This window comes from Amblyraja radiata, chromosome 41 (genome assembly GCF_010909765.2).
Source record: "Amblyraja radiata isolate CabotCenter1 chromosome 41, sAmbRad1.1.pri, whole genome shotgun sequence".
Classification (NCBI taxonomy): Eukaryota; Metazoa; Chordata; class Chondrichthyes; order Rajiformes; family Rajidae; genus Amblyraja; species Amblyraja radiata.
The window spans coordinates 9147142-9159341 of record NC_045996.1 but is presented as its reverse complement, the minus strand read 5'-3'; the positions used below and the strand labels follow the sequence as shown (position 1 = coordinate 9159341).

The window sequence follows — 12200 nt, the reverse complement described above, 5'->3', positions numbered from 1 at the left end:
CTCCTACATTCATATCCAAATTGCCAATGTATATAATAAACACTAACGGTCTGTTGTGCTGATGATCCATGTCGACGTGATGTACAGCTCTGCAGACAAATAATAATAATAATGGATGGGATTTATATAGCGCCTTTCTAATACTCAAGGCGCTTTACATCGCATTATTCATTCACTCCTCAGTCACACTTGGTGGTGGTAAGCTACTTCTGTAGCCACAGCTGTCCTGGGGCAGACTGACGGAAGCGTGGCTGCCAATCTGCGCCTACGGCCCCTCCGACCACCACCAATCACTCACACACATTCACACACAGGCAAAGGTGGGTGAAGTGTCTTGCCCAAGGGCACAACGACAGTATGCACTCCAAGCGGGATTCAAACCGGCTACCTTCCGGTTGCCAGCCGAACACTTAGCCCATTGTGCCATCTGTCGTCCCAAGACAAAGAACCCTATCATTACCCTCTCTGCCTCTTGTTACCAAGCCAATGTTAGATCCAGTTTGTGTAGGAAGAAAATGCCTACTGCTGGTTTATACCGTAGATAGACACAAAGTGCTGGAGTAACTCAGCGGGTCAGACAGCATCTCTGGAGAAAAATAGGTGACGTTTAGGGTCGGAACTCTTCTTCAGTGCTGCCTTAAGGGCCGGTCCCACTTGGCCGTCATTTGCAGCCCATTTACGTGTTATATGTAAATTAGGTCGCCCATTCATTGTGCATGGTGAGACGTGGAATCGTATGGGGTGGCGCGCGGTGCTCCAGGATTTAGTACAGGAACGAAATCCTTGCGTGACACCTGCGTGACGTATTGCGTACGCACGCTGACGGATTTGCGTCGTACGCTGGAAACCCGACGTCTCATGTGTATCGCGTGGTGACGCATGGTTACGTCACTGTGCGACAACGTCCTGCCGCGCGCCGCAGTGTATTCTAATGACATCACGCGCACCAGACGGCTGTGCTGACGCGTAAATGAGGCGCAAATGACGTCCAAGTGGGACAGCCCCTTAACCCGCTGAGTTACTCCAGAACTTTGTGTCTATCTTTAGATCCAGTTTGTCCCTGTTTCTCATGCATCGGTATCAGTTGGTTTACCTGTTACATTCACCTTGCAATCACAAAGATTACACTGAACAGGCGTATCACATTTCTGCTTCCTTCCTGCCTCTGTAACCTGGGGGCTTGGAGAGACAATAGAGTCGGCTGGTAGAAACAGTTCTGATTTCATGAAAACCACTGTGTGAATGGCATTGACGTGGAGCATCTGGCTTGGTTTATTATTATTATTGTCACAGATGCAATTAAAAACTTTATTTTGCATGCTATCGAGGTAAATCGGACCATACACAAGAACATCAAGGAGGGAGTGATGGGATAAATGGTCACAGTCATGTATAGATGATGTAAATAACATGAATTTTCCTCAACCCTGTCCTCCACACTGCTTTCAAACCCTCTTCAAATATATTACGATATCACCAGCGTAAAAGAGCAGTAGGCAACTTGCACAAAGCATTTAGTATAAATACTAAAGGGCCTGTGCCACTTACACAATTTTTTTCGGCGGCACCCATCATAGTCGCAGCAGGTGGCTGAAAATTTTCAACATGTTGAAAATCCAGCGGCGACCAGAAAAAGGTAGGACTCTTTAGGCGACTACTCACAACCATACGTGCAGACAGATCCATATCAGGCGTAGTGGTAGAGTTGCTGCCTTAAGGGCCTGTCTCACTTACGCAACTTGTCGCGGGGTGACTCCTGTATGGTCGTGAGTAGTCGCCCATAGAGTTGTACCTTTTTTATGGTCGCCGCTGGATTTTCAACATGTTGAAAAATTTCGGCCACCTGCTGCGACTATGACAAGTCGCCGGAAAAAATCGCGTAAGTGGGACAGGCTCTTAAGGTTCACAAGTCACTTTATTACAGAAATTAGCCCGAAACATGGGCTGCTGTCTGTAATCAGGCTAACTGAGACCTGTCACCGTCTATATCAGTCTGTCTCTCTCGTACAATGTTCAAGTGTGAATCAGTCAGCAACCATGTCAATGTCAGAGAATGTCAGCAGAGAATGTCAACAGCAGTCCTGGGATTAACATGGAGATCACGCTGGTGTTTGCTGAAGGATTCAGAGCCTTGAGTCACTTTGTTCCACAACAGCGAGACATCGTTACACCCTGTGAACCCGTTGTCGGCATCAAGTCAGACAAACAAATGCACTGTACCACCGAGGTCCCGGGATGTCCCAGCTATCAACCTCTACAGCCGCCGTGTCAGAGAGCCTTGCTGCAGCTAGGATTAGCATTGCGATCAGGACAACAGGTGTGGAGAGGATAAATATGTAGGGAAGGAACTGCAGATGCTGGTTTAAACCAAAGATAGACCCAAAAAGCTGGAGTAACTCAGCGGGACAGGCAGCATCTCTGAAGAGAAGGAATGGGCAACGTTTCTTCGAAGGGTCTCGACCCGAAATGTCATCCATTCCTTCTCTCCAGAGATGCTGCCTGTCCCGCTGAGTTACTCCAGTATTTTGTGTCTATCTGTGGAGAGATTAAATCACATTGTAGAAACTGAAGGTGAGCTGAACAAAGTTTTTTATAATATAACAAGTTATTGACTGTGGATGGTGGAGAACTAGGGCCTCCGAGCTTGGCTCGTCAGATCGTTAATTCATGCAAGTAACCACCTTCCGGAGTCAGCGGAAACGCTGAGTCAGGGGATATGGGGAGAAGGCAGGAACGGGGTACTGATTGGGGATGATCAGCCATGATCACATTGGATGGCGGTGCTGGCTCGAAGGGCCGAATGGCCTACTCCTGCACCTATTGTCTATTCCCCCAAAGACCGTGGATGCTGTTCAACCCAATGGTGTGTTTATTAGGTCAGGGTAGAATTTGATATGCAGCAAACAGAATTAAGATGCAGGCCAAAATGTGTGAGAAAGAACTGCAGATGCCGGATAAAATCGAAGGTAGACACAAAATGCTGGAGGAACTCAGCGGGTGAGGCAGCATCTATGGAGAGAAGGAATTGGTAACGTTTCGGGTCTCCGAAACGTTACCCATTCCTTTTCTTCATAGATGCTGCCTCACCCGCTGAGTTACTCCAGCATTTTGTGTCCACCTAAGATGCAGAACAGCTGTGATCCAGAGGTAAATCGTGGAAAAGACTCAAGGGGTTGTGAGGCCAACACTCCTTACTGTGAGCGGAGAAGAAATCATTTAGCTGTGCCGTCATCCTCAACGAACCACAATGTACACGCAGATAGGTGAGCTGGAATTTGCCATGTCAGGCATCGCCACTTAGAGTCAGAGGCAAGCGGAGCTTGTTAAAGTTGAAGAACATGCAGCATCACTCTGAATGATGGAACAATCTTCCCCCGCACAATTAAAGCATGGAATAGTCTTCACCCAACTATATTTACCCAACCAGGTGCAACTACATTTAAGGTAGCTCTTTCTTCCCAAAAACACTTTCTGGCTTAAGTCCTCCCTCCGCCACCTCCAGTTTAAATTCCATTTGGAATATTTTGGAGGACCAAGAAACCAAGAAGAAACAGGACTGCTTATGGCACTGATGACCCTAACCCCGCTGGGAAAACAGGAACTGATCATAGCACGGGATGTTAACCATAGACGGGTGGAGGTTCAGAGAACCGATACACCAAACAGGTAGACAACGGAATGGGGGATGCCTGAACATCCCAGCACTCACACAACACCCGCATTGATATGGCAGAGGTCCATGGAAATGCCAACTCGAGAGATTCCAGAGTCGGACTGTGGACTGTAAAAGCATTGCCGGTCAGATTTGCCCCTTGCTGGCGATCCTCTTCGAACACTCCAGGAGGGCGTTGTGAATGTCTTTAGCACAGGAGATCTGTGACTTGATCATGCTGAGGTACTGGGCGTAGGACAAGCTCTCGGTCTGCACCGTGTCGGGCTTGGTCGCCGTGGGAACCAGGTTTGGCGAGTGCTTCGCGCTGTCAATGCTCTGGGATAGACATTCGAACGCCAGCCTCTGCAAAGGAAGGGACACGGTCAGCGACAGTGGGAACAGAGACGACACGGAGGACCGGCCAAATTTTGTGCCTTCCACCACAGTGATGAATGCTGTTTGTGGATGTTTGTGTTAAAAAGATTTTGTTGCATTTTTGTGTGTTCTTTTTCATTGTACTGCTGCTGGCAAATTCATTTCACTTGCACTTTATGTGCAAGTCACGAATAAAACTGATTGATTGATTGATTGATTGACAAAGGCCACAGGCTACAGCATTCTGGGCAGCGCAGCAGTAGAGTTGTTGCCTTACAGCGCCAGAGACCCGGGTTCGATCCTGACTACGGGTGCTGTCTGTACGGAGTTTGCACGTTCTCTCTGTAATCAGTGTGGGTTTTTCCTGGGTGCTCCGGTTTCCTCCCACTCCAAAGACATACATGTTTAGTCGGTTAATTGGCTTTGGTAAAAATTGGAAATTGTCGCTTGTGTGTCGGATAGTGTTAGTGTCGGCACGGACTCGGTGGGCCGAAGGGCCTGTTTCTGCAATCAACTATAAACTAAAATCTAAACTGTGCAGTCGAGTCTAATCCTGTACGTGCAGAAATCAATGGGAGGAGTAGGAACTCAACACATTCTTCTCCCTCCACTCATGACGAAACAGCAACGAGAGTAAGACATTACACCTCGGGACACACTCCGGGAATCAACGACGACTGGATTAATCTGGGAACTAACTCCATTTTATATGCCACCAGAAGTTCTTTGTTGGATATGTCAATCTCACATACATAAAATTAAAATAAACACAATGTCCATTGCCAGAGGTGGAAGTGCATTGCAACCTTTAGCGTCCTCCACATGTTGGAGAGTTTCCTGATGTTATCGCTGATGGTCCTGCCTCTTATCGCTACACTTGCTGGAGGTGGACACAATTTTTCTTCGTTCACCACTTTGGCTTCTCTTTAAACCTTCAGAACTACAATTATAAAACAGGACAGAATCCGGCACTGAGTGAGTAGCTGCACTACTGGCGTAGCTGCATAATGCCAGCGCTGTGCTGCATGTGGAGCTGCATGGAGCAAGCTCTGCACCACTGGTGAAGCTGCATGGAGCAGGTTTTACACTGTTTGTGTAGGAAGGAACTGCAGATACTGATTTAAACCAAGGATAGACCCAAAAAGCTGGAATAACTTGTGGATCGGAGAAAAAAGGAATAGGTGACGTTTTGGGTCGAGACCCTTCTTCAGACTTGCACTGTTAGAAACATAGAAAATAGGTGCAGGAGTAGGCCATTCGGCCCTTCGAGCCTGCACCGCCATTCAATATGATCATGGCTGATCATCCAACTCAGTATCCTGTACCTGCCTTCTCTCCATACCCCCTGATCCCTTTAGCCACAAGGGCCACATCCAACTCCCTCTTAAATATAGCCAATGAACTGGCCTCAACTACATTCTGTGGCAGAGAATTCCAGAGATTCATCACTCTCTGTGTAAAAAATGTTTTTCTCATCTCAGTCCTAAAAGATTTCCCCTTTATCCTTAAACTGTGACCCCTTGTTCTGGACTTCCCCAACATCGGGAACAAACTTCCTGCATCTAGCCTGTCCAACCGCTTAAGAATTTTGTAAGTTTCTATAAGATCCCCCCTCAATCTTTTAAATTCTAGCGAGTACAAGCCGAGTCTATCCAGTCGTTCTTCATATGAAAGTCCTGACATCCCAGGAATCAGTCTGGTGAACCTTCTCTGTACTCCCTCTATGGCAAGAATGTCCTTCTGTTGACAGATCAGCACCAAGTAAGTGTTGCACCACTGGTGTATCCACACTGAGTGCTGCGCCACTGGTACAGCTGAATTGGTGAGTGCTGCATTGCTGGCGGGTTTGTACCGAGCGAGTGCTGCACTGCTGGTGGAGAGTGCTGGAGCAACTGGGAGGGTCACGCAGCTTCTCTGGAGCACACGGATCCGTGACGCTTTGGGTATGAGCAGAGCCTGTTCTATTGTGAAATTGTGGAATGATTTGGATGTGGTACTCAGTTTAAGAAGAAGTGCAAAAAAAATATTTTCCAGAGGTATCAGAATGAGGAAGGGCTGTGATGACGGTTACGTTTTAGCTTATCGACATAGTGTGATATTTGTGTTGTACATAGAATTATGATAATTGTTTAAAAACTGTATACATGTATGTATGCGTGCACATGCGTGTATATATGTATGTAGCTTATGTATGGATATATGTATGTATGTATTTGTGTATGTGTGTATATATATGTAGATGAGATGAAAGTTTATGAATTAATTGATGTAGCGGAGAAGGGGTAGGAATAAATAAGTATATACTTCCTCCTACTCCTTTTCGAACATGTAAGATTTAATCTGTGATGTTGATGAAAAGATATTCAATGAGTTGTGTATAGGTTTATTGTTCATTTAATTTAATTGTTATTTTGCTTTGTTTTTAACTTTTTTTCATTTACACGTTTGAAATAAAATATATACAATGACAATCCAGGTATTGAATTTCAATTCCACTCACCAGACACAGTTCCACCTGGTCACACAGAGCATAGAATTCCTCTAGACTCTTATCGAAGCGTTGTAATGCGGTATCATTGCTCTTCCTGCAGGGTAAAGTTTGAATCAGAATATAGAATATATGCAGCAGACAGTTTAAAAAAAAAAAAATGTATTTTATTAGAAGCAATTGCACAAGGAGAAAGTAATCGACATAACAATTATACAATTTTCGTACTGCTTCAGTTTTAACATTTTATAAACTAATAAGTGAATCGGAAAAAGGAGAAAAGGGAAAGAAAGAAAAAAGGAAAAAGAAAAGAAAGAATTTCGAAAAAGATACGAAAAAAAGAAAGAAGAAAAATCCCTGAATGAACGAAGAAGTGAAAGAAAAAAAGCGGAGATATATCCCACTACCCTTCCCTACACCTGCTCACCTGACCCCAGCATCGGTTTTGCATTTGTGTTCAACCATTCTGTTGTTGAAGAAATTCAATGAAAGGAGACCATATTTTGGAAAATTGAGATTTGTCAGACAAAACAAGCCTTATTCTTTCTAAATGTAGTGTCTCGGTCATTTCTGTGATCCACATCTTCACTGTGGGGACTGTTATCTTTTTCCGGAATTTAAGTATAAGTTTTTTCGCAGTTATTAAACCGTAGTCAGGAAGCGTCTTTGGAATATCGTTAACTTAGGGCAGCCATGCAGCAGACAGTTAACAGGGGCGAGGTTAATTGCTTCCAATGATTCAAAGATACTTTGTTGTCACAAGTAACTCAGCGGGTCAGACAGCATCTCTGGAGAAAAGGAATAGGTGTCACTTTGGGTCAAGATCTTTCTTCAGACTTGGTCTTCGGGTCTCGAACCGAAACGTCACCTATTCCTTTTCTCCAGAGAGAGATGCCGTCTGACCCGCTGAGTTACTACAGCTTTTTATGTCTATCTTTGGTTTAAACCAGCATCTGCAACTTTCCTACACATTATTCCACAAATAAACGGGACCACTCGTTTATCTAAAGAGGGATACTCACTGTCCATTGTCAATTGTAGTGTTCTGGGACAGGTTTTGGGCCGCAATCCTCATCAGATTCTAGAAGGTAAACACAAACTCCTCTGTAAAGTAGACAGGTCCAGATACAGCATGAGACACAGCTTTTACAGAACACGGTGACAGGCATCTCCTGCCTGCAAATACGGGATCTATCTTACTGACATGCCCATGACATGAAGCATCACCCACTCATCCATTGGAAATACAGAGTGCAAACAGGCCCATCGGACCAACATGTCCCATCTACACTAGTCCCACCGATCTGCGTTTGGTCCATATCCCTCTAAACCTGTTCTATCCGGTCTAATTGTTTCTTAAACGTTGCAATAGTCCCAGCCTCAATTCCCTCCACTGGCAGCTCGCTCCATACACCCACCACCCTTTGTGTGAAAAATGTTATCCCTCAGTTTCCTATTTAATCTTTTCCCCTTCACCATAAACCGATGTCCTCCAGTTCTCGATTCCCCTACTCTGGGCAAGAGACTCTGTGCGAATACCCGATCTATTCCTCTTATGGTTTTATACACCTCTCTAAGATGACCCCTCATCCTCCTGCGCTCCAATGCACAGTGTCCCAGCTGATTCAATCTCTCCCTGTAGCTCAGACCGTGGAGTCCTGGCAACATCCTCGTAAATCTTCTCTGTACCCTTTCCAACCAGACAACGTCTTGTGTATCTTAGAGAAAACACTTTCCATTCATGTCAAGGGCCAAGCTGCACTGAGACACATTCACAAAGAATATCTTATTATAAAGTGTTACAGATCTATTAGAGGTATTGAGCACAGAAACTGGCTCATTGGCCCCTTGTCTATGATAATCAGGATAGTTATACATGCTAACTCCATTTACTTGCATTAGACCCATATCTATCTCTGCCCTTCATATCCAAGTACTTGTCCAGATACCAGTTAAGTGCTGTGCAGAGAACCCCCCACCCCCCACACATTACAGCGGTTCAGGGTATGGAAATTCACCCATAAGGAATTCACAACTCATCACCTTTATGTATGAGCGTTTATTTATACAACATTTTTATCCACTGATTCCTCTTGTTCACCACTGATTAAATGGCTTCCAAACGCAAAAACAATCCCACACCATCACTTTCTGCCTCGTGTTACCAAGCCAATTTTAGATCCAATCTGCCACTTGCCCTGGGATCTCAGGGCTGGAACCTTTTGGATCAAGTTCCCATGTGGGACCTTGTCAAAGGCCTCCATGAAATCCACTTAAACAACATCAACTGCACTGTCCTTGTCAATACATTTTGTTACCTCTTCAAGAAATTCAATTAGACAGGATCTGGGTCTTTGCCTGCATTTGGCCATATCAAGTGTAGAGAGGAGTGGCTGGTAGTAAGGTGAACCTGGGTAATGCCTCTAGCGCCTTTAGGTAGGCTGCAGGAGGTTGACCCCGGGACACAAAATGGCCAGCAAGGAGAGGAGAGAGATGATAATTTGCAAGCCGAGCCGGTCGTGGGCGACAGAGCTGCTCCGGAAGAACAAACACGCGGGAATCCGTACTTTGATTCGTACTTTGTGTACCTTCGATCTTCCAGCATCTGCAGTTCCTTCTTGAACAATCCGTACTTTGAACTCGGTGAAATGGCCCCACACATAGCGGCGTGGCATTATATGCAAAAGGAATTTCACTGTGTAATGTTTAATTGCATATGTGACAATGTCCATTGAACCTTTGATCCCACACAGTCGAACCTTCATATTTTGCTTGGGCAGCTTACACCCCAGCGGTATGAATATTGACTTCTCAAACTTCAAGTAACCCTTGCTTACCCCTCTCTCGCCATCCCTCCCCCTTCCCAGTTCTCCGACCAGTCTGACCCGTCCCCTGATTAAATGTTATCTCTGTATGCTTCCTTATCACCTTCTCCTAGCTAACAATAATTTTCCTTGAACCCCGTCCCCTTTGATGTCTTGTTTTCACACCTTACACTTCCTTATTTAAATGTGTCTCCCTCACCCCTGACTCTCAGTCTGAAGACGGGTCTTGACCCGAAATGTTAGCCATTCCTTCTCTCCAGAGATGGTGCCAGTCCTGCTGAGTTACTCCAGCATTTTGTGTCCATCTTTGGTGTAATCTGTAGTTCCTTCCTCCACATCCCCCCTGACCTTTGATTCCCACACGGTCGTTCCCTCCGACCCACGGCCAGTACCTGGAGCAAGTCCTTGACTGCTTGAACCTGGCTACTGGGTTGATGGAACGGATCGGTCGAACACGTGGGGATCCAGACTTTGAACTCGATGAAGATGAGTCAGGCAGCATTATATGCAAAACGAACTTAAGTAACCCTAAGATTTTTTGCCTCCACCACAGTGAGGAGGTGCTTGGAGGATACATTGTGGTGGATGTTAATTTGTGTTTATTGTTGTTTATTATTGTATGATTGTATGTATGACTGCAGGCACGAAGTTTCGTTCAGACCGTAAGGTCTGAATGACAATAAAGGTATTCAATTCAATTCACTATGTAATATTTAATTGCACATGTGACAATAAATATCCATTAAACCCACACAGTGGATCCCCTGAGATCTGATTCTCACAGTCAATCCATGAGTCCTCTGATCCCACAGTCGATCCCTCTGACCTATGATCTCATACAGTCGATCCCTCAGAGCTCCCACAGTCGAACCCTGTGGCCCCTGATCTCACACAGTGGATCCCTGTGACCTCTGATCACACACAGTGGATCACTGTGACCTCTGATGCCACACTGTGGATCCGCTTGACCTCTGGCTCCACACAGTGGATCCCCTTGACCTCTGATCCCACACAGTGGATCCATGTGACCTCTGATCCCACACAGTGGACCCTTGACCTCTGATCCTACACAGTGGATCTCCTAGACCTCTGATCCCACCCAGTGGATCCATGTGACCTCTGATCCCACACAGTGGACCCTTGACCTCTGATCCTACACAGTGGATCTCCTTGACCTCTGATCCCACACAGTGGATCCCCTTGACCTCTGATCCCCCCTCCCACACACACAGTCGGATGCCAGTACCTGGAGCGAGTCCTTGAGCTGCGGGATCAGCAGCTTGAACTTGGCCACCGAGTCGTCCTGTTGCTGGGCTTGTTGCTGTTGCTGCTGTGTGAGCGCCGGCTGCCCGGCCTGGGCCTGAGCTGCAGCCAGTTGCTGGGCCTGGGCGAGTTGCTGCTGGGCCTGACTTTGGGCCTGGGCTTGAGTCTGTGCCTGGGTCTGGGCCTGAGTCTGGGCCTGTGCCTGGGTCTGTGCCTGAGTCTGGGCCTGAGTCTGTGCCTGGGTCTGTGCCTGAGTCTGTGCCGCCGCCAGTTGCTGCTGTAGTTGCTGCAGCTGCTGCTGTTGTTGGTTCAGCGGCGCCGCCATTTTCCCCAGCTCCAAGCCCCGCCCCCCGCGCTCATCTAGCCCCGCCCCCGCGCTCATCTAACCCCGCCTCCTCCCTGCCAACTAGCCCCGCCCCCGCGCTCATCTAGCCCCGCCTCCTCCCTGCCAACTAGCCCCCCGTGGTCATCTAACCCCGCCTCCTCTCTGCCAACTAGCCCCGCCCCCGCGCTCATCTAACCCCGCCCCCCGCGCTCTTCTAACCCCGCCCCCCGCGCTCGTCTAACCCCGCCCCCGCGGTCATCTAACCCCGCCCCCCGTGGTCAACTAGTCCCGCCCATGCGCTCATCTAACCCCGCCCCCGCGCTCAACTAACCCCGCCCTCGCTCTCCCATTGGCCTCCCGCCGCGTCAATCACCCCGCTGGGCGGGGCTATCCATCATTCCACCGCCCTCCACAGACGCTGCCCGACCCGCTGAGTCGCTCCAGCCCAGACACTCACAAAGCGCTGGAGCAGCAACTCAGGGGGCAAGCAGCATCTCTGGGGAACATGGAGACGTGGATTTTTTTCAGGTTGAGACCCTTTTCCAGACTGAGAGGCGATGATCTGTGAGACAAAGGGAACCGGGGAGAGGGAATCAGCAGCAACTGGCAGAAGAAGTTCTCCTCTCTCACTGCCTTGAACCTTTTCATACCTCGAATTTCCATCTCCCCTGACTCTGTCTTAACGGTCTTGACCCAAGGCCCTCCAGCAGCTTGTATTTTATCTCCCTAGTGGCTAATCAGCGCTCCCAGCCAGTGAATCATCCCCGCCTGTCTTTTTATGTAGGCGACTGTGAATACCCCTAACACAAAGTGCAGAAGTAACTCTTAGAAAGAAGCCTCAAGTGTTTTATTGTTATACTAGACCAAGTGCAGACCCGTTGGGTCTGTTCCCCCAACGTGCGGTTGTGGGGGGGGGGAGGCGGCATGCAGCGTCACACTCACTAACTATCCCCCCCCCCCCCCCCGCACTCACGCTAATTACCCCCCTTGATATTATATTAATATTATTAATTTGCTCCTTTTACCCCATAACCACCCTATCTACTGACGCATGGCCCCAGTGGTGTAGTCTAGTTTTTTTGTAGTGGGTATACTGTGATGATTCCCTCCTAGCCTCTTCCACACCCGTCTTATAAACACCGCCACACTCACTGTCGCATACAGTAGCCTACAACCACCATAAGTAATTGAGATTATTCAACACTCGATATTGTCATCAGTTTCTAGGACAATAAACAGTCAAATTAAAATCACCATTAGGCACTAGCATCA

The 12200-nt window shown here is 47.3% G+C and overlaps 1 protein-coding gene across 2 annotated transcripts; it reads right to left on the bottom strand.

Moving 5' to 3' along the window:
• Positions 1 to 3050: 3050 nt before the first annotated feature.
• On the bottom strand, positions 3051 to 10948 carry med29 (mediator complex subunit 29). Of its 2 annotated transcripts, none has more exons than XM_033014293.1 (5): positions 10865 to 10948; positions 10587 to 10801; positions 7538 to 7596; positions 6528 to 6612; positions 3051 to 4015 (listed from the first exon to the last, which is right to left on the bottom strand). In XM_033014293.1, the coding sequence occupies exons 1-5, from the start codon at positions 10926 to 10928 to the stop codon at positions 3800 to 3802; spliced, it is 639 nt and encodes a 212-aa protein (XP_032870184.1). In that variant the 5' UTR covers positions 10929 to 10948; the 3' UTR covers positions 3051 to 3799. The 2 variants fall into 2 exon arrangements, with proteins under 2 accessions (XP_032870184.1, XP_032870185.1); XM_033014294.1 differs by having other exon boundaries at positions 10587 to 10787; positions 10866 to 10948.
• Between the last annotated feature and the right edge of the window lie 1252 nt (positions 10949 to 12200).